Consider the following 20,549-nt stretch of genomic DNA (forward strand, 5'->3'; position numbering starts at 1 on the left):
GGTAAATGGCGTAGTTTTGAAAGGATGCTTTCTAATAGCATTTTGCTTTTGCCAATTGCTTCCTCAAGGCATATATCCCAGTGAAGCCCAGCTGTCCTCCAGGAACTATGTATGAGCTCCAGGGAGACTTGGCTTGTTCCTAGTGGTGTACAGCTTCCATAAATTTCTGTGATTGCTGCACCTGTAAGTAATTGTAGCAAAAAAAAAAAAAAGCAAAACCCCTATTTCCAATGCCAGAGTGGTGTCAGATGCATTATGCTGCCATCACTGTTCTCTTGTGTGCTCTCGTTCCTGAAACTAGCAAAAAAAATTTCCTTAGGAACTGGATCTGTTCCCTGCCACGTGCATTTGGCCAAGTCGGTGCAGAGATCCTAACTTCTGTAGTCAAGAGCTGCATGCAGCGAGCGTTCAGGACATACTGGTGCCCTCGACTGGCGTGTCTGTGAGAGTCCCTTGTATCACACAAGCACCATCTGTGCCTCTACTGTTTCCAGGACTTGGGAGGCCAGTAATTTTCTACATGTATTTAACAAGCTGGAAAGAAAGATGCCTCCTCTTGGCTCCAGGGCTCAGTCACACTGAAAAGAGAAAGCAGAGCTGCAGGCCTCTCCTTGTGGTGGTGGGGAACACGCTGTTGCTGATGTGGCTGAGTCCTACCAGTGTTGCCATCAAAGAGCCAGCTTTGTCTCAGTTTTGGTGTTGTGGAGGAACAAAAGAGAGTTGTCCCTAGATAAAAAGGCCATTGAATGCAATGGGTGAGCATGAAGGGTACATGTTCTTTCAAATGAGGGGACTTGAAAGTGACTCCGAGTCCCCTCGAACTTAATTAGTTTGAAAGTGGTGGTAAGAACAAAGACCCCCAAGGGAGCTTCCCCAGGCTGGGAGCAAAACCAGTTGCTCTCAAGAAACACTTTGAAGTTTGCTCAAAGCCTGATCCCTGTAGACGTGGGAGAGATGCCATCACTGCCCTGGCTGCTGAAGTGTTTGTTCAGATCACAATCTGGAGACATTTGCCAGCGATATGCGAACCCATTTGTCTCTGAGCTGTTCACCTTCTCGCCTGCTGAGGGAGGGCCCAGTATAAGTATCAGAGATACTGGAGACATTTTTGTGTTTCCCAGGGTGCAGTATGCAGGACCCACTAGCTGTAGTCGTCTTCGCAGGGCTCTTGCATGCTCCCATCTTTGCCAGTAAGTTCTTTTTTTTCCTTCTTGCTGCTTTGGCCTCTTGCACAGGAGAGAAAAGGGCTTGTGTAGGTGTGCGGTGCGAAGCTGTGCACAGGCTTTGTTTGTATCTGATGCTTCTGTATGGGCATGGTGTATGTTTTCTATGGTGCTTCACTGTCAGCAGCATGGTGGATTGTCTGCACTCAGCAAATAATTCGGGGCTTGTCTTGGAGGAAGCTGCTGTGCAGAAATCCTTGGGGAGTTTAGTGCCCATGAGCTGCTTTGTGCTGTGTGAGATTACTCCTCTTACCTGAGCTCGCATTGCAGTAACGTTGAAGTAGAACAGAGCAGGGGACTGATGTCTTAAGATAAAACACTGCTAAACACAGCATTTTCTTGGAGTAATTAAACAGATAGGGTGTTTAGCCCAACTAGCTAGGCCTGAGAGGTCAGATGGGTCATGTCCATTTATAACTACTCTAAATCTCTTCCTTATGCTGAAGCCATTTGGTTCAAGACAGCAGGTGGCTGGACACTTGTGCTTGGGGGGGCTCAGTACCTCCTCCCAGCTCAAGCAGCAAAGGTGGTGAATTGTAACTGGGATAATGCTGGGCTTGGTGGTTTGCGACTGCAGGTGCCGGAGCCATCGGCAGAGAGGACGAGCAAAGGAACCTGTTTGCAGAGAGGGGCTGCTGCAGGAGGCAGAGCCATTTCCTCCACATCGGGCATGGTGAGTTCCCCCTTTGCCCACAAGAAACCTGGATCCTTTAAGCTTCCCAACTCATGTCCTACCTGTCATCCCTCGGGTGTTGCTTTATGTTGAAATTATCCTAGTGACTTTTCCCTCAGGCAACTAAGGACAGAAATACACTGGGGACTCATCACCCAGATAATCCAACGCTTAAAGCATGTTTTGTAGAATAGAAACTGATGAGTAGCCTGGCCCCTAGGTCTGTTCATCTGCACGAAGGAGGCTTCATTTTCGGTACCAGGGTGCTGTAGTGTGGTTGAATTCTATGTTTACCTCTGTTTGGTACTGCATTAGTTCAGGACTCCTGGAGACTTTTGCTTCCCAGGATTAACGTTGGCAGGGCTGTCAGCAAGACAACAGGGTGACCTGACTTTACTGTGCAGAAAAAGTAGGAAATAGCTCCGTTTGTTCACCAGAAAAAGGTCAGGAGTAGCCTTTGGTCTCAGTTCCCCTTGCAGTGGCAGTAAGGCTACATAAAATGAGCTTCAGCTGATTTTAGCACAGATAGGTGACAATGGCTTTAAACTGTATAGCCAAAAGTCTGAGGTTTCTCATTTTTTTTTTCAGTGCATGAGAGTAGTACTTGTACAAATATAGCCTTCAGTGTTTGCAAAATATCAGGTTCTTTTGTGAACAGTAGGAATTATAAAATGAGCATATCCAAATTAAGAACTGTCACAAGCTTGTCATCTCCAGAGCAAACAACTTTAGAAGAGTAAATAATGATGAAAATAGTAAAACCAGTAATAGATAGTGATAAAAATAATAAACACGGCCTGTATCGCTGCAGGGATGGGAGAGTAGGGGTTAACGGTGTCTTCAGCTGGCAAAGCGTCCTTTGCAAAATGACCGGCTGTCTGCGCCCTTGCTGTGGGTGAGGAGCATCCACAGGGATCACCACTGCAGAATGGCTAATACACTGCAGATTGCTACCTGGCTCACTGCTCCCTCGCTTCCCTGGGCAAAGAAATCCTCAGGCAGCTAGCAGCAGCTGTAAGCCAAATGTGAGTTTAAAACGTCCCTACATATTTACTGGTGTCGTGCAGCATGCTCACGGTGGCTCTCTCTCACATTGACACTGAAGAGCAGTTTTTAAATCAATGCAAAATTAAAGTTTTGTGGCACGCACTGGGTCTGCAACTCCAGCAGGTTAAGGCAAATGAATTACAGTGGTGTAGAACTACTCAGTGGGCACTTTCAAGGCCAGTTTTCTTCCCTATTATATAATGAAATGAGGATTCACATCAATCAACCTTTTGAGTATGGACTGCACTATTGGGGAAAAATAGCTCGTTTTAGAAGGATTACCAGAAGAAACAGCCATTAGCCAATAACCACTGATATTTTGCAAACTCAAAATACAGCATGGATCTAAACCTGGATGTTGTGGTCCCGTGTCTCCCCTGTTCCCACACCCGTTCCCACCTTCCCATCCTCTGCCTGTAGTGCTAATGTGGCAATGCAACAGGTTTGGGAAGCTGTGAAATTGGGATTTGGCAGGGGGCAGGGGAGGGGTTGGGGGGGGGTGGCAGGCCAGATGTGTTTTCAGCTCAAGCAGCTCCATGAACAGGTTCATCGGGCTCTAGGCAAGGAGAGCTGGGTTTCTCTTTCTGCCTTGAATCTGTTGGGTGCTCAGGCTTGTTCAGTACGTTTGAGGTCTGCAGTTCAGCAACAGCTGAGCATTCACATTTTCCCTTTGCTAATCAATGTATTAATCTATTCTCTCCCCATCCTTCATGAGCTCACTAAAGAAAATAAAACCTACTGTTTCCTAGTGAATTTTTAATTGCATTCTTTTTATTACCAGTCTATTATGAAACATTATACTTCTGGTCTGCAAACGCAATAGACATGTCTGCAGCACTAGTGAAGGGCTTTCTGGGATTTCTGCAGGTGCTCAGGCTGAAGGAATCTCTCTCCCAGGGACACTTTCCAGGGGTGGACCATGTATTTTTGTTCAGTGTTTGTGTTGTACTCGGCCCAGGTTTGAGCTTGGGCCTCCCCAGCCTCATGCAAATAGTGAGGAGTAATCCTTTTGTCAATCGTGTGTTTCACAGATGTCTCTGGCAGTCCTGTCAGCATGGATGTTGGAAAGTGCCGGTCCAGCTGCCTGTCCCAGCGGATCAACTCCCCTGACCCAGGCCTCCTGGGGCTCTCCAGACACTCCTCCATGCTCGATTTCCTTAGAAGCAAGAAGGTGAGAAAAGTGTGTTTGTGTTATGCCTGTGGCAGGAGCATTTATACATGTTTTAAAATACCTGGGTTTGGCTTCTGCATTGCCGAAAATCTGTCACTGAGACTCTTGTCCTCCCTTAGCCAGCAAGCAGTAGATTATGCAGGCCTGAGAAATGGAAACTGTTCAGCGGTGCTGGATATCTTGTGGCAGAGAGCCAGAGTTCAGCTGAAGGCCTATCACAGCACCTACCAAGCTGCTCCAGGCAGCATCCAAACTTATATCTGTCCTCCCACAGCCCAGCAGCAACATCTGCTGTACGTGAGAGCTGGTGTCCTATATGTAGAGGGGTTGGAGGCCTTTTTCGGTCTGGTTGAGCAAAACAGACAGGACCCATGATTTCATGATGAGTATCTGGCCTTTGAGGTGCTGATGTCATTCCCTTATCACATGCCATGTGTTACTCCTAGGAGAAACTAGAAGGAGCCTGTGCATTTGGGGACACAGCTATGCACAGGCTGCGATGCTCTCCTTATCCTGGGAGAGCTACCATTGCCTGAAGTCCCTTCTCCACCAGGGTAATTAACCCTGGAGAGGTAATGGAAACAAGCTCTGCAGGGTGCTGCATGTGTGTGTCCTGTGAGTGTTCACCTGGGGGGCTGTAACTGTGAAAAATCCTGTTGCCACTTGTCCCACTGTTGTCACCACTGTGGCACTGCTGGTGCAACATCTTCCAGGCAGTCAGGTCTACGTTTGTTCCCCAGAGCTGTCATCGTGCTGACCCTCCAGTTGAGGAGCCTGGGGTGAAAGGAGGACTGCTTTAGCCAGTACAGTTCAGCTGATTGTAGCAGGGGTTTGGGGAATAAACAGTTCTGATATCAATGTGTCACTGTGAAGGGCAGCACCACAGCAATGCAGTGCTGCCACGCACGGGTAAGGGAGTAAAAGCTGAGTCAGCTCTAGTTCAGAAGAGGTTTTTATCAGGGAGCTGATGCTGGAAGTTGTTCTCAGTGACATGTTTTTACCAATGTGTATGCCCCTTGCCCTGTTCTGCGCAGCTGCAGGTCAGGCGCCCCGACTCGCCGCTGCGGCCGGGAGCCCCACGCTCCTGTCCTGCGGGTTCCTGCTGCGAGCCTGCCCGTGTGCACGTGGAGCGGCTCCTGCTCTTCGAAGGCGTTCGGGAGGTGGAGGTGGTCGACGGCTGTCACTGCAGCACATGCCCTGAGGAATGCCTCCGTCTCCCAGCTCTGAAAACCTTCTTTCCAGACTCTCCCTGGGAGGTCACAGTTGATGTGGGGAAATGTTCTGACCCAACCTACAGTGCAGGTATGGATGATGGAGAGCTCCCCTCCCTCCAGGAATATGGGGACAAGCCCTTCTGTGTTACCAGCACCAACGTCAGAGCTCAGAGTGTGATCTAACAACGCTCTGGTCTGCTACGCAAACCCTCTTTGCCTTAGGTGGGAAAGGGATTGTATTTTATACTGTCGGGGTTTGGGTTTTCTTTTCCCTTCTGTTGCTGCGCCCTTACAGCACAGGTCTGCAGGTGAAACGGTAATTCTCTGCCCTGTGCATGGTGTGAGGATGGAAATACAACCACCTCATGTTATGGGGAAGTGTCCTCTAACTAGAGATCATAGAATCAGAGTAACCCAGGCTGGAGGGACCTCAGGGGTGTCCACTGCAACCCCCTCCTCAAAGCAAGAAAAACAACCTGATGATAAAAGTTCTGCTGAAAATAGACCACTTAGCAACCACTGAAAAATTGAGTTTCCTTTCTGATGGTTTGAAATGCCCTTTCATCTCAGCACCAGTGCTGTTTAAAAAATCACTCAGAAATGGAAACTCCAAACTAAATCATTCCAGACAGGTCAAAACCTTCCACTGGGATAAAGCGGAACTGGTTCGGGTGTGCTGTCTTGTGAGTTCATACATAAAATAACCCGAGAGTCACGTCAGTGAAGATGAACTGATCTGTTTTTATCAGAATGGAAAATCGTGTTGAAATGATTTTCCACAACTGCTTGATAAAATCAGTTCTGCTGGAATTTGTTGATGTCATTTTTATTGGCATTTCTGCATCTAAAACCATCCCGTTAAAACCTTCCCGGCAGCTTCTGTGACATGGCTGTACAACAGCCGCTAGAGAGGGACAGAGACCAATGTGAGTCCTAATGTGAGCTTGAAAAGCAGTCACGGAGGCCTGAGCCAGAGGGGCTGGGGAAGCCACATGGGTGGCAGAGAAAACAAAACCCCAAGGGGCTCTGCTTGCAGATGTGCATCCCATCCTCCGAGAGCTGGAGTAAGGTCTGCACGCAGGCATCGGTGCTCCTGCAACCCTGTGGCTTGTGTAATCCGGCTGCAAGACACAGCAAGTGGAACAGAAATTTAGGCAGTGTGAAGTGCTTTTTTCCAGAGGTGGGAGAATCAGCATTTACTTCCCAGACGTGTGACTGGAAGGTGCTGGACTATGCTGTTGTCCCCGGGGGTGGCTAATGGACTGTGGCTTATTCAGTGATAATGGCCCAGGGCTGGGAAATGTGGACTTGCCCCCAGCTTTGCCTCTGCCTTAGGGCAGGTCTCCGCACTTTCCTTCTGGATTTTCCCCTGTAAAGTCAGGCTGACACTTTCAGTGCCATGTTAAAGACTGGCAACGTCAGAGGAGCAGGGGGCTGGAGAAGGATGTTAAAATCTCACCCAGAAATACTGGCTTCCAGAAATCAGTTGTCATTTTGTGTCCCCCTCTTAAGGCATCCCAGAGAGATTTGCTTTCAGAAAACAATTTTCATTCCCCTGAAAACACAGCCCCATCCTGGAACAAAGAAATATCCTCCAGCAGCTGATGAAATAGCTGAGAGGGGGCAGGAAACACAACCATTTTAAAGCCAGGAACCAAACACAAACCCTGAAGGACCTGCACCCAAGAGCTGGAACAGGGCATGACTAGTTCCTTTTTAGAGCCAAAACCCAAGACTGACTTAGCCATCAATTTAGCCATCCTTTTTCCCCTCCTCTAGCTCGTGCAATGGAGATTTTAATCCTAATTTACTTGGTGAGGGAGAGACAAACTGAGAGATTTAGCAGATAAAGCGTTTCTTTCTACGCAGAACATGCATTCAAACTGAGCCAGGCAGGACAGTGTGTGCCTGTTTCCTTCCAAATGGACACGCGTTATTGCTGGAGGAGCCTCTGTCTCTTCTCTCCAGCTGCTGAGCCCCTGCCTGGGCCAGCTGGGACCTGCCACAGAGGCGGCGTGTCCTGGCCTGGAGGTGGCATGGCAGCAAAGATGCGGCCTTTCGGCATGTCCACCCAAAGCCCCCCCCTTCGCCCTGCTCTCTGCGTGGCTTCCTTAACAGTCAGAGTAGGTATGTCAAAGCCGAACATAACTTTTTTTTTTTTTTTCCCCTAGGAATTTTTCATTGAGTTAAAGCTTGAATAGGGAAAGAAAAGGCAAAGCAGGACTTGGCCCTGTGCTCCCAGAACCGGGGCCATTCTCTTTCCTCCCCTCTTGTATCAGCCTTCCCGTGTCCCACGATGCAGAGGTGCTGCAGAATATCTCCAGGAGAGCCAGTGACACTGGCTCCAGCACCTGAGAAGCCCGTGCAGGGCACAGCCCCCTGGCAAATTCAGAGAGAAATGCTGAATAAGTTAATGTTAAATAATGTTCCCCAGCTCCTCCCTGGTGTGAGAGCATGTCTCTGGAAAAAGCACTGCCATGAATATTTTATGTTCAAAGACCTTTTTTCTCAAAGATAATGTGTAATAGCTCAGGCTGTCTCCCCAGAGATGGGGCTTTCACAGTGAGATGCAGGATTCACAATTTGCACCCAGAATAACCTCTTTTTGCCCTGTGGTCTCAAACTGAAATGGAGGAACAAAATCTATCACTGAGGCCCTGAGTTGGTGAAGGAATGAGTCCCAAACTCTCAGCTGGGGACCCTCACACAGAAAAACGGCACTTTCCACGCAGGGTGCTGGACGCTGGAGCCTGATGCTGCATCTGTGCCACACGGCAGACCCTGGTGAAGATGCTGCAGCCATAGTGGCCTCAGATGCAGCCCCAGATTAAATTTCCTTCTTGTTTCCTTGCAGGTGGACTTTTCTGCATGCCCACAAGATTCAACACTGCTCTAGTCAAAAACCCACAAGGTGGGGAGGTAGTTCAGATGCTGGAGAACTGTGAAATGAAGGAAAAATGCTATCGCATTTCCCAGGTGGAATATTATTATGAAATTGTGCACAGCTCTGCAGGACACAGGGAAGAGCGGCTCAAGGTTGGTTTCCCGCGACTTGGCCTCCTCTCTGGTGCTGAGCCCACACATGGGGTTTGAACAGCAGGGTAGATGCTCTGACATGGGCAGCTTCACCCTGGTAGAGCTAAGCACACCCTGTCAACAAACTATAGTGGTAAAAATCTCACATTTATATTCTTATGCTATAAAATGTATGTACTGCCACTAATTTGTGTATACATCAGTGTCATAAAGTAACAAATGGCCTTTTCTTTGGAGTGAGGATTTCTTAAAAAAATAATTAAGGGAGCAGTGAGATATTTATTTAAAAAGTTGTTTAATCATTAAGTATGTCTTCAGCTCAGTTCAACGGAGACTCTACTCTCTACTTCAACACACCTTTGTGCACAGGGACCTCTGACTCAAAAAACACCGGTGTGCCCCAAAATACTTGTCCTTACAAGCTTTGCCTTGCTGCTGTCCTTTCTCAGGGGTGTACATTCAGCCCGAGGATGGAGGGCGGACAGAGGGCACAGTGACCACGGCCGGTCCCCTGGGGTGTCCCCAGTGAGGTGCTGCAGGGGATTTTCATGCCTTTGTTTTGCAAATCTTTGCAGGAAATTGATGTGGGAAGGTGCTTGGGCAGCTGCTCCTCGGGGGATCCCTGCTTGCTTAGGTAAGCACAGCTGCCAGGATCCGGCGGTTCTTGTTCCTGGGCACATCCACACACATTCAGAGGCAGGTCTGAACTGTTCCCATTCCTCTCAAGTAATGCATCTGCTGCTCCTGGGGCAGGACCTGGGAGGGTAACACAAGAGCGGATTTTGGGTAGCGCACCCACAGCTCATGCTCTGGGCTGTGTCTAACCATGTAGGGACAAAGCAGAGCAGTGTTTGCAGCGGTGCTACAGCAGCGCACTGCTCCATTGCTTCAAGGAGTAAAGAATAACCTGCTGACGACGGCCCGTTGGGCAGCTGGTTATAGAGCTTGTGGTCCCCTGTGATAGCAGACATAGATGGGTCCTGACAGTGGCTTTCTCCAGCCTGGGATGTGCTATTCCTGCTGCTCACCTGCTGGTAATGCCATGGGGCAGAAGGAGGAGGAGGGGGATGCTCTGGGACAGGGTGGGTGCAGACAGCTGTTCCAGGCCAGGGGGGCAGCACTTGGTGTCCTTTACAGACACAAAAATGTGGTGAATGCAAAGGGAAGCAAGTCAAACCACAAAGAAAGAAATAACTCCTGCTTTGCACAGGCAGAGAGGGAGGAGACAGTTCCCCGAGTTACACTAGGAGTAAGGAATAGATGCTGCGGGAAGAAAGCTGCCTCCCTTCTCCCCCACCCTGGTCCAGGGCATCTGCCCTTTTTTCCAGGTGATGAAACGCAGGGCCCTGGGATGTGGGGGGCCAGGGGATGTACTGGGTTTGTCTCTAACTGCAGGGAGTCACAAGGTGGAGAGAAATGTCTGGTTTGGGCAGAAGCTGCCCCCAGCCGCTGCGCCCCTCACCGCTATGACGTACACACGTTCAGGAGCCGCCGAGACCGCGTTCGCACCGTCATTGCCATCCAGCAGTGCAAGTGCAGGGGGTAGTGGGGCTGGGGAGCTGCAGCTGGGGCTCCTGCAAGACCCCCGCCAGACTGTCTGTAGTATATGTAAATGAGAGAAGGCTATTTTTTGAATAAAAGCTATTTTAAACAGCGCTTGTATAAATGAACCCTCTACAAAATGTTTTGCAGCTTGTACAATAAACATGGGCAATTCACAGCTCCTTGGGGCTCTGCTGTGCAGCTCCATGGCCCATCTGTCTGCCCCAGCATCCCAGGGGATGCAGCGTGTGCGGAGGGATGCGGCAGTCTGGAATTGGCTGGGGGTTGCACGGCCCTGGCTGCTCCCGTTTACAAAATGTGGAGCAGGAGTCAGAGAGGAGAGGGAAACAGGTAGGTAGGCATGTTGGGGCAGAGATGTCCCCTCTGCAGGCAGCCCCAGTTATCCTGCAGGACATGCCGCTGCGGTTGGTGAGCCGGGAAGAGGAAGGCAAGGATCCAGAGGATATGAGTAGTTTCCTCTATCAATTAACTCAAGGCTGTCATTGCCTCCCTGCCTATTCTGGATAATTAACAGCCCTTTCACCCACCAAGCATTGGGTTAGAATAAATTATAGACACCGACTGGGCAAGTAGCCTTCGGCTTGTCTCCTATCGCCTTGGCCTGGAAGTGCTTCGGCTGGGTGCCTGCGGGGCCGATCCCTGCCCACTTGGTCCCTGCTAGCAGATGGACAGATGGACGGTGCTGGCTCCGCTCCTGCACCTTCCGTTCTCCATGTCAAGCCTCTCGTAGAGCCCGTACCTGTGGGCCTCATTTACAGGGAATTTCCCTGTTCCCTATAAGATCTAACAGGCTTTTCTAATCCTGCTTTTTTTAATCTGATGCACTGGCAGGTATTGCATAATGCTAATTTTTTCTGTTCAGTCACATGGCATTAAAACAAATGGCAAATGTAAAGAGTCCAAATGTACTGTGTCAACACATCCACCTTCACCAACCCAGTTTCTCTGTGACTGGGGACTAAGAACAGAAGAACTGGCTTTTATGCCATCGTCTGGAGTCTGTAGGGTTCTTATGATATTTTGTTAATATTGAGCTTTCAGGAATTGGCAGCAAATGCCTTTTAATCCCCAGAAAGTCAATTGGCTACTTTTAAAAAAAAAAGGCGGCTTAATTTTGGTTTGGTTCTTCCCGCTGCTGAGTTACTGCCACAGCCCAGGGCCCGGCAGCGCTGCAGATGGAAGCCGCAGACCCCAGGGCCGCCAGTTCTCCGCTGGAAACCCTCTTTGCACCGTGCTCTTGGCTGGCTGGGCTCCTTTGCGCGGGTGTTGCAGCATCAGGGGACGTGCGGCCTGGGCTGCCCCCGCTGTATGAAGGGTCCCCGGGCACCCCACCCTGCACGCTTGGTAGGGATGTGGGACGGGGACATCGGTGTGACACCGAGCCCGCCCGGCAGTGGCCGTGGCGCGGGGCAGCAGGAGCTGCTGCAGCAGGACAGGGATGGGAAGGGGCTGCTCCTCCAGCCCGTTTGGCTGTTGGGGGGGGCCGCATTCTTCCACACAGAGGTTCTCCTGTTTGTCCCATTAGTGCCATCATTAAAAACCAGTTAGTCTCCTACAGAGAGCAAATGCAGCCCAGGCAGGGCCTTGCGGAGGGGCTGCGCAGCCCCAGACCCCCGTGTCCCCTGCCAGCCCCGGGGAGCGCTGGGGTGAGCCGTCCTCCCCCCTCCCCGCTTGTGTACTGGGGCTAATTGGTGCGGGGCACCCAGGAGCCCAGCTTCACACCTTGTTAGCATGGCAATTAGCTCTCTTTACCCTCCTGATTGCTCTTGTGCATACTTGACTCCACTCCATCTTTCCAGCGAGTTATAAATGCAGCGCTGGGGAGGCAGGGGGGAGTCTGGCTGGGGCTGGGATAGCAGAGCCATGCTGGGGACCATCCTGCTGCTGCTGGCTCTGGCCAAGCCGGCGTGCCAGAGTCCGGCCGGTGCAGCAAGCCGGCGGGCTGAGGCGCTGAAGAGGCTCCTGGAAGTCTTTGGCATGGAAGACCCTCCGCCCCCCCCGGCCCACTTCAAGCAGCCGCCCCAGTACATGGTGGATCTATTCAACACCGTCGCCAATGCGGACGGTGTCACCAAGAACCCCGACATCCTGGAGGGCAACACGGTCCGCAGCTTCTTGGAAAAAAGTAAGGGCGGGGGGACAGGGCGGTGGGAAGGGGTTGAGCGCAGCTGGCAGAGGTGCTGCCCCTGGTTTGGCTCCGCTTCTCAACCTGTCCTTCCCTCCAGCTCACAGTGAGAAGATGCGGTTCCTCTTCGTCCTCTCCAGCGTGGCCAAGTACGAGAAGATCCTGATGGCAGAGCTGCATCTCTTCCGCCTCTGGCCAAGGGCCACCGAGGGGCCCAAAAAGCACCACTTCTGCCAGGTGAGGAGGGAGATGGGGACGGAGTGAGGATGGGGACGGGGATGGGGACAGGATGGGCATGGGGGTGGGGACGGGTATAGGAATGGGGATGTGCCCCAACCAGTGCCCGGGGATGCCACTGGCACACTGCGGTCACTCGCCTGCAGCAGGAGCACGGCCTGGGTCTGTGAAATTCGTACGACTGAATGTTGCTGCGTTGCACAGAGAATCACGATGATTTAACCATGGGGGATTCTTAAATATCATTCTGGTTTGTGCACGCATCAGCCAAGGCACCTGCAGGTTGTGACAAATCCAAGCTGACAACTCCCCCATCTCCCACCTTTTTTTTCCCCCAATACCTATGTCTGGGGTCTTTCCCCTCAGGAAGAGGGGACATGCTGGTGGTAACTGCCCTTTGCTGCCTTTCCCAGGTCAGCGTCTACCAAGTGCTGGCAAAGAACGAGCTGGATGCCCCCGGAGGGAAGAAGCTGCTGGCAGCCAGGCTCGTCTCACTCCAGGGCTCGGGCTGGGAGGTTTTTGCCATCACGCAGGCTGTGAGTTGCTTTTCCCTTGGTTCGGGTGGCACAGAGGGAACCCTGGGGGTTTGCATGCGGGAGGTTTTTTAACCCATTTCACCCCCAGCAGCCTCTCGGGCTCCAATGCAATTTCCTATCTGTAGTCTTTGCAATGTGGGGGGGATAGAGCCTCTGGGAGGGGGGGTGAGAGCCCTGCCAAGAGCCCCAGGGGGCTGCTCCATCCTGCCCCAGACTGGTCCCACTGCTCTGCAGGTAAGGCTGGTGCTGGCTCCTGCCTTGACGTCCCCTGTGCTGTAGCCCTGGAGCAGCACAGCCCCTTCCCATGGCTGGGAGATGGAGTGTGGCCACGGGGGGGTCCGGGTTCACACCACCCCGCTGCTGACAGAGCGCTGGGTCTGCTGGCCTGGCACCTGCCATAGGGACACCAGCATAGGTGCTTGTCCTGGCCCGTGGTGCCGTGGTGACACCGGTTTGGTTCCCCAGGTTCGTGACTGGATGGAAGACGAAAGCAGCAATCAGGGTTTGCTGGTGACGGTCCAGGGCCTGGGCGGGAGCCCGCACGACCCCCCACCGCTGCAGTTCGCATCCAGCAGGGACCACCACGAGAGCAAGAAGCCCATGCTGGTCCTGTTCACGGACGACGGGCGCCGGGGAGCTTCCCTGCCCATGGCCGGCTTCCCAGGTGGGTCCCACACACCCTGGCACGGCTCCCTTGGTGCCGCCGTCCCCTCGCCCACGGGGCACTGGGGTGCTCCCTGCACGTGGGCTCCTGCAAATCCAAAGCTCCTTCTCTGGCCAGAGGGAGAGGCCGTCTCCTTTCTGGTTTAGTCTGTGCAGGCTTGCAGATGTAAATGCGGATTTTGCTTGCCCTGATGAGTGCGGCCATGGGGCTGTGAGTTGTCACCTCCTGGTGGCTCTGCCTGGGCTGGTGACAGGCTGTGACCGAAGGGCTCGCTGTACCAGGCAGCTGCAGAAAAAACCTGTGGGGATGGGTGGCTGGGAGGGGGGCTGCAGCATGTTCTCCCTCTTCCCAGGCTTGTGCGATGGCTAATGGCATCAGGTGCTTCTTTCTGGCAGATATACAGCCTCAGGCTCCCATTGTCCCTGCCAAGATGTCGGTGCCCAGGCTGACCGGGCCTCGCAGCACACGCTCACTGGACCGGCTCCAGCCCTGCCAGAAGCATCCCTTGTCCGTGGACTTTGAGGAGATTGGCTGGTCCGGCTGGATCATCTCGCCGCGGGGGTACAACGCCTACCACTGCAAGGGCTCCTGCCCCTTCCCGCTGGGCGAGAACATGCGGCCGACGAACCACGCCACCGTGCAGTCCATCATCAACGCCCTCAAGCTGAGCGAGGGCGTCAGCAGCCCCTGCTGCGTGCCCGACAAGCTCTACTCCATCAACCTCCTCTACTTCGACGATGATGAGAACGTGGTCCTCAAGCAGTACGACGACATGGTGGCTGGGAGCTGCGGCTGCCACTGAGGCAGGAGGAGAAGGAAGGTGGAAATGCTGCCACAGCGTAGGCTGCTCCTACTGCCTCCAGAGCACCTCTGGGGGGGTCTCTGTCCCACAAAGCCCTCTAAAAGAGACCAGGGTGAGCAAAGCAACGGGGTGCCCAGCTCTGACCCAGGTGGTGTCACCCCTGGTAGTGCCCGGGAAGGCTCAGGGCTGAGCTCTGATTAGAGCGACCTGAATGAGCCCATGTAACTCGGCAGCCCCGGGGCAACAGCTCCATTTTGGGGTGCCCTGTGTGGGGGTGCAGGTTTCCTTGCCCGTGCAGAGGCTTCCCGCAGGCTGTACTATATGTATATAGCAAGAGCACTAATATATGACAAACTGCCTGTACAATGTCCTGTAAATGTCTGTACATTTCTGCATTGTGACTTGTAAAATGAATTCAGAGGAACTATTAAAAGTGCCGTTTTCCAAGGGGCTGCTTGTGGGACCGCTGCCTGGGACAGAGCTGGCCAAGGGCGAGCAAGCACCCTGCAGGCATAGGGAGGGGTGGTGCAAGCAGAGAGATGAAGATTCAGCTGCAGTGCAGTCTCCAGGGTCGGGGGGAGGTTTGGTTGGTGAGCACCGTTCCTTGGAATCTGAATGATCTCAGGATCCATCAGCCAGCCTGCGACGGGGGCGGGCATGTGGAGGGGGGATGCAGTGACGGGTTCTGGGGTTGAGGGGAGATGTAGCGGTGCCCAGAGGTAATGCTGCCAGGGCAGGTGGGTGGTGGGGAAGAACGGCTCTGGGTGAAGATGGCCGGAGGAGGCTGCACCGTGCCCAGAGAGAAGGTTCCTTGTGGAAGAGAAATGGGGTGGAAAACAGAGCTGACCGGCACCGTGGCGTTGGGTTGGTGCTGGGGAGGTGTACAGAGGGTGGGTGTCAATGTGGGTACCGGGGACTGGGTGCAGGTGCTGAGGATCAGGGCAGGGGTCCCTATCTCGCACGTGCTGGCACAGCCCCTTTGTCCCCTGCGATCCAGGACTCAGTGGGAGTGTGGCTGTCCCTGCCAGAGGGCTCAGTGCCTCTAAGCCTCTTTCCAACAGTTTCCAATAGCAGCAGCTTAACTGTGGTCCCAGGCTGACACCAGGACCCCTCCAGCAGCTCTTCATCTCCAAGCCCAGCTTGCAAGTGACCAAATCCCACCCTGGGCCAACAGGCACCAGTTTCCTCCCACCACTCACCAGAAAGCAGCACCAGCAGCTGTTGGCCCTTCCCCACCACTGCCTGCCCTGCAGCCTGGGGTCCCTCTCCCCATCCCAACCAGGTGTAGGGTGAGCCCCCGCCTCCCCAGGAGCCCATTGACTAGATACGGTCTCACGTCAAAGGGCAAATCCTTCCCCTGTGCCCCACAAGCGTGTCCCCCACTGCCCCGGGGATGTGAACACAGGGCAGAGCCAAACGGTGCATCCTAAGCACATGCAGATGTCCCAGCTCCTCTTCCAATGCACCCAGGGCCAGGCACCTCGTCCCAAAACTGACATGCCGATAGGCTCACCTGCATCCCACGAGAGCCCTGACCTCCCACTGATGGGCAGGAGAGATGGTTGTGAGCCCTGGGGAGACATTCCCTCCTCAGGCCCAAATTACAAGCAGTTTACTGAATTAATTACACAAAGTGGCTGGCCAATAATCCAAGACAATGAATGGTTTTGGCCTGGTTTATTAAATGCCTGTTCCTGGGGATGCTCTAGCTGCCAGCTCTGCACCCCCAGGCTGCCTGTGGTTCCCACTGCAGCGGCATCCCGAGCCAGGACTCTGCCCCCAGGGCAGTGGGAAGGAAAGTGGGTTGGCGGGATGCATGGCTGCAGTTTTTTCTGTGGACCTTCACGCAAATCCCCATGCTGGACTCAGCCTGGGCTGAACGTCTGCTCGGCTGGGAAGGAGTCATGGAGTCCCGGGCCACTGCCTGGTGGGGGGAGCCTCTGTGTGTCCCCCACTCAACCCAGAGCAGGTGCCTCCACAGGTGTCACACTGGGCTTCACTTCATCATGGGTGCCCATCCTCAGGAAGGTGACAGAGCTCAGCCCCATGCATCCCACCGCTCGCTCCCTGTGTCCTCAGGGTGCCTCATGCCCCAGACCATGACAGACAGACATCCCGCCTTGGCCGTATAGCACGGTCTTTAGCTGGTCCTTTACTGACTGCTCTGCTAGACAGCAGCGTCCAGCATGCAATATTGAGGAAGGTCACAACACAGTCACGGGCACATTTCATCCCTCCGAACAGCCTGAGCTGGCAGCGGCACCTGTACAACAGCAGATCCCCCCAGATGCTGCTGTGACTTGCTGCTCGCTGCCAGAGTTGTGGAGCCTCCCTAGGGGACAGGACCTGCTGGAGGGACAGCCAGGCTGGAGGGCAGGATGCATCACGGTGGAGAGGTTGTCCGGAGGGTGAAGGGCTGGTGGTCAGTGGTGATAGCGGGGGTCAGCTCTGCAGCACTCCGACAGCTTCTGCAGGACTCGCTCCTTCAGGCGGAACCTCCTGGAGAGCTTGAGCGAGTGGCTGGTCTCGTTCTCATGGGCCTTCAGCTTGCCATAGTAGTCAGAAAACTTGTTGTAGAGGATGGAGATGGGCATGCCGTTGAGGATGATGCCAAAAGAGATGCAGGCAAACGCCACCATCCTGCCGAGCACTGTGTCGGGTACAGTGTCTCCGTAGCCCACAGTGGAGAGACTGACCTGGGCGAGGAAGGGAAAGGATAAAATCCTACGTGAACAAGCCCAGCAGATCCTGCCTGCCAGTGCTGGGACCCACCTCCCTCTGCCCCTGGGTGAGAGCTGCATATCAGCTGCAAATGACACTGCACGGTGGCTGCAGCCAGCTCAGCTGTCCCTGCTCCAGCAGCCTGCACGGCCAGGGCTCAGCTCCCTGGGCTGTACCCGGCAGGCTTGGAGAGCCCAAGGAAAGGGCTGGATGAGGCCCCAACAGCAGAGACCAGAGGCAGGCCTCCCTGCCCCCTCCTCCCCCTTGCGTGCGTTTCTTCAAAAGCAGCTGGACATCACGGAGCTGAACGTTCCCCAGCAGCCAGACTGTCTGCTGGAGCTTCCTGCCCCCACAGAGTGGTGGCTCCAGGGCTTCCTGGCTGTAAGCTGCCTGGTCCCATGGGAACGAAGCTTCCCGGACCCTCCCTCAACGGGAAACAGAGATACTGCCCAGGAGTGCACCAGGAGGAACCGAGCTTGGATAACAAGGGAGCAGGACTGTGGGGACAGGGTTAGAGCTGAGGCAGAGATTTGGGCTTTGCATGGAGTCATGCTGACAAGGGATAGGATCAGCCTGTGGTGTTTAACTAAAATCTGGTGATTTTGCTGAGTGATTTTGCACTTCCTCAGGGCGGGATGAATTTGAACCAGGCAGCCTGTGGTGGCCAAGGGGGATTATAAGAGCAGAAGTGACCTGTGGGATCATTTAATCCGTAAATCAAAATGCCCTCATAACCCCTGGCTCTCAAGGGCTTTAGTTGCTCCTCAGAGGTAATCCCAGGTTTATTATAGTGCTCGGCTCAGCAGAGCTGCCGGCTCCTGGCATAAGCAGGGCAGCAAACAAGGGCTTCTGTCCCTGGGTGCAGCACACCCCAGTCTGTGTCCTCTCTCAGGACACGGGCTGAGACATGGTGTGACCACAATTCCTTGGCTCCTGTGTGGAGCCCTGGGTCCCCCAGCTCAGCCCCACAAACTCTGACCCCCTCACATCTCCCGAGCCCAGCCAGGCTGCAATGCTGCACAAGCCTCAGACTGTCCCAGGTGGCGGTCCCCATGCCCACAGGGTCTGAATCACATCCACCCAACACTTGGGTCCCATGACAGATAAAGTCCGGGCTGAGTTACATCCCCCTTGTCACTAACCCAGGGCTGGAGGTTCCCAGGCCACCACCTCTGTCCCCACCATCCCACCCTAGCACCAGCTTTTGAGCCTCTGAGCTTAGCCCAAATCCCTGATTTCTTTTCTCTGAGCTGCTGGGAAGACTGGGCCCTTTTCTGCCTCCTGGCCAGCAGCAGTGGTGAATCCCTTGAGCACCATGGCAGCCCCTACCCACAGAGCCCCACCGCAGCCCTCTCTGGAAGAAGGTGCTCACACCTTACCGCTGCCCACCACCATGCGTTGGGGATACTGGTGAAGTTGGTGCCTGGGACATCATGTTCCACTGAGTGCATGAGAGCGGAGAAGGTGAAGACCCCCATGGCAATGAAGAGGAAGAGGCAGCAAACCTGCTGGTAGCACTGGCGCATGGTGAAGCCGAAGGCCCGGAGGCCAGTGGAGTGGCGTGCCAGCTTGAGGATACGGAAGATCCTCATGAGCTTGATGAGTTTGAGGACTTTGCCCAGCTTGCTCACATTCTCCACCTTGTGCAGTTCCTCATGGTAAAGTGTGTCTCCTTCGTCCAGATTTTCAAATAGGATCTGGATGTAGAAGGGCAGGATGGCCACCAGGTCTACAGCATTAAACGCTGCCCGCAAGAAGTTCTTGAAGCTGGAGGAGGATATGAGCCGCATGAGGTATTCAGAGGTGAAGAAGATGGCACAGATCATCTCCAGCTGCTCCATCCATATCTTCCCTGTCTTGTGTTTCATCTCTTCCACTGTGCTCAGTGTCATGCCCACGATGGAGATAAGCACAAAGAAGCTCGACAAGACAGCAATGATCTTGGCTGTGACAGAAGAGTATGGGTTCTCAATAAGGTTCCAGATCATCTTCCGAAACCGTCCCAGAAATTTGCCCTCAAACTGCTCTGCTGAGTCCAGGGGCTCCAGTTCTGCTTCCAGCTCCTTCTGTATTTTCAGGTACTCACTGAGTTCATCTTGCTTTTCCTCCAGCAGGATCCGGCAGCAGCGTTGGGAGTATTTCAGATGGATTCCCCAGTACTCAATTTCCTCCACAAAGTTACTGGGGCACATCTCATCCATTACCCACAGGACCCCGCTGCAATAGAAGTGGAAGATGTAGTGGAAAATTGAAGGATCTCTGTCAAAGAAGTACTCATTCTTCTGCACCGAGTAGTCATCGCAGAGCTGCAGCTTCTTCATAGGGTCTGTATAAATGGCCAGCTTCCCAAGCCTGGTGACGGGATACCGGGCTGCTACCTTGTAAGATATCTGGAACAATTTGCCACCCACGTTAATGTTGAGCAAGTACTTGTTCCTTTGGATGGGAGTCTTGCTTTTCTCCTGATTTCTGTCCGTCACATTCTGCATGGAGCTCCATTGCTTTACCAGGCTGTCCTGCGCAAACGGGATATGGACTTCCTCTTCCTCCGGTGTCCGGCAGCAGCCCCGGCGATCCCCTATCTTCAGGCTGGCAGAGAGACTCGCACGTCTCATCTCCAGCTGCCTCATCGTGCCTGACCCTCCAAAGCAGTGATTCCCGTTATGGGCTGTGGGACAGCAGCTCTGCCTTCATGGGAGCGCTCCCACCAGGCATATGCTGACTGGGACAAGTGCTCTGAGCTCAGAGGAGCAGTGGTGAGCTGCTGCCTGAGGGGCACTGGCCATGTCATGGTGCCATGTGGCACCTGCCAGGTTCCCAAAGCTGATTGCTTATCAGATTGCAGTTTGCATCGAAGGAGTCGGAGGCAGCTAAGTGTCCGCTCCTTAAGACAATAATGAGATTGAAGCGCTAGCCCTTTATGTAAGGAACTATTTCCAGCTCTGCACTCCTCTTTTTCCTTACTCCGTTCTTATTAGCTGTTTGCATTTGTTACACGCTACCCTGTTTCCAAGGAGGGCACCCACGATAGCAAGTTGAAAAGAGAGCATGAACTTGCCTTGATTTAACCCTGAAAGACCTCCCTTGCCAGGCACAGAACAGTGCAGATATACAGGATTTGTATCAGCTTTGTACCCCCACAACAGATGCTGCTCTCGGCACCAGTCGTTCATTAAGCACACGAGTGCTAATGCAGCTGCCCCTGCTCCATCAGCTCTCATAGCCCAAAGAAGGGAAACGGTTGTTACCTCCCAGCTCATGCCTCAAAACCCCACAGCACAGATTTACAGGGTGTCCTAGTTTCAGCTGGAATAGAGTTAACTGTCTTCCTAGTAGCTGGTACGGTGCTATGTTTTGAGTTCAGTATGAGAAGAATGTTGATAACACCGATGTTTTCAGTTGCTGCTAGTAGTGTTTAGACTAATGTCAAGGATTTTTCAGCTTCTCATGCCCAGCCAGCGAGAAAGCTGGAGGGGCACAAGAAGTTGGCACAGGACACAGCCAGGGCACCTGACCCAAACTGGCCAACAGGGTATT

The 20,549-nt window shown here is 53.4% G+C and overlaps 3 protein-coding genes across 4 annotated transcripts; 2 read left to right on the forward strand and 1 right to left on the reverse strand.

Annotated features, from left to right (window-relative positions):
• Window positions 1-192: 192 nt before the first annotated feature.
• LOC115349217 lies at window positions 193-9,910 on the forward strand. The gene is made up of 7 exons (XM_030033163.2): window positions 193-755; window positions 1,801-1,896; window positions 3,975-4,114; window positions 5,149-5,416; window positions 8,183-8,364; window positions 8,940-8,998; window positions 9,760-9,910. The coding sequence occupies exons 1-7, from the start codon at window positions 752-754 to the stop codon at window positions 9,908-9,910; spliced, it is 900 nt and encodes a 299-aa protein (XP_029889023.1). The 5' UTR covers window positions 193-751.
• A 1,826-nt stretch (window positions 9,911-11,736) lies between these two features.
• Window positions 11,737-14,738, forward strand: LOC115349216 (bone morphogenetic protein 2-like). Its single transcript, XM_030033161.2, has 5 exons — window positions 11,737-12,052; window positions 12,153-12,289; window positions 12,703-12,825; window positions 13,291-13,489; window positions 13,885-14,738. Exons 1-5 carry the CDS (start codon window positions 11,737-11,739, stop codon window positions 14,289-14,291), a joined length of 1,182 nt encoding a protein of 393 aa, XP_029889021.1. The 3' UTR covers window positions 14,292-14,738.
• Window positions 14,739-15,953: 1,215 nt separating this feature from the next.
• LOC115349215 (potassium voltage-gated channel subfamily V member 2-like) lies at window positions 15,954-19,968 on the reverse strand. Of its 2 annotated transcripts, none has more exons than XM_030033159.2 (2): window positions 18,392-19,919; window positions 15,954-16,987 (listed from the first exon to the last, which is right to left on the reverse strand). In XM_030033159.2, exons 1-2 carry the CDS (start codon window positions 19,640-19,642, stop codon window positions 16,715-16,717), a joined length of 1,524 nt encoding a protein of 507 aa, XP_029889019.1. In that variant the 5' UTR covers window positions 19,643-19,919; the 3' UTR covers window positions 15,954-16,714. The 2 variants fall into 2 exon arrangements, with proteins under 2 accessions (XP_029889019.1, XP_029889020.1); XM_030033160.2 differs by having other exon boundaries at window positions 16,712-16,987; window positions 18,387-19,968.
• Window positions 19,969-20,549: the final 581 nt, after the last annotated feature.

Source organism: Aquila chrysaetos, chromosome 12 (assembly GCF_900496995.4).
Source record: "Aquila chrysaetos chrysaetos chromosome 12, bAquChr1.4, whole genome shotgun sequence".
Taxonomy (NCBI): Eukaryota; Metazoa; Chordata; class Aves; order Accipitriformes; family Accipitridae; genus Aquila; species Aquila chrysaetos.

What these genes read in the sequence shown, in the direction of transcription:
- LOC115349217 (XM_030033163.2), top strand. An exon ending in TTTCCTCCACATCGGGCATG is followed by an intron (nt 1,897 to 3,974) that starts GTGAGTTCCCCC and finishes TGTGTTTCACAG; the next exon opens with ATGTCTCTGGCAGTCCTGTC. An exon ending in GGGGATCCCTGCTTGCTTAG is followed by an intron (nt 8,999 to 9,759) that starts GTAAGCACAGCT and finishes CTCTAACTGCAG; the next exon opens with GGAGTCACAAGGTGGAGAGA.
- LOC115349216 (XM_030033161.2), top strand. Translation starts at nt 11,737, where the DNA reads ATGCAGCGCTGGGGAGGCAGGGGGGAGTCTGGCTGGGGCTGGGATAGC. An exon ending in CCGCAGCTTCTTGGAAAAAA is followed by an intron (nt 12,053 to 12,152) that starts GTAAGGGCGGGG and finishes CCTTCCCTCCAG; the next exon opens with CTCACAGTGAGAAGATGCGG. An exon ending in GCCCATGGCCGGCTTCCCAG is followed by an intron (nt 13,490 to 13,884) that starts GTGGGTCCCACA and finishes TCTTTCTGGCAG; the next exon opens with ATATACAGCCTCAGGCTCCC.
- LOC115349215 (XM_030033159.2), bottom strand. Translation starts at nt 19,642, where the DNA reads ATGAGGCAGCTGGAGATGAGACGTGCGAGTCTCTCTGCCAGCCTGAAG. An exon ending in ACGCATGGTGGTGGGCAGCG is followed by an intron (nt 16,988 to 18,391) that starts GTAAGGTGTGAG and finishes TTCCTCGCCCAG; the next exon opens with GTCAGTCTCTCCACTGTGGG.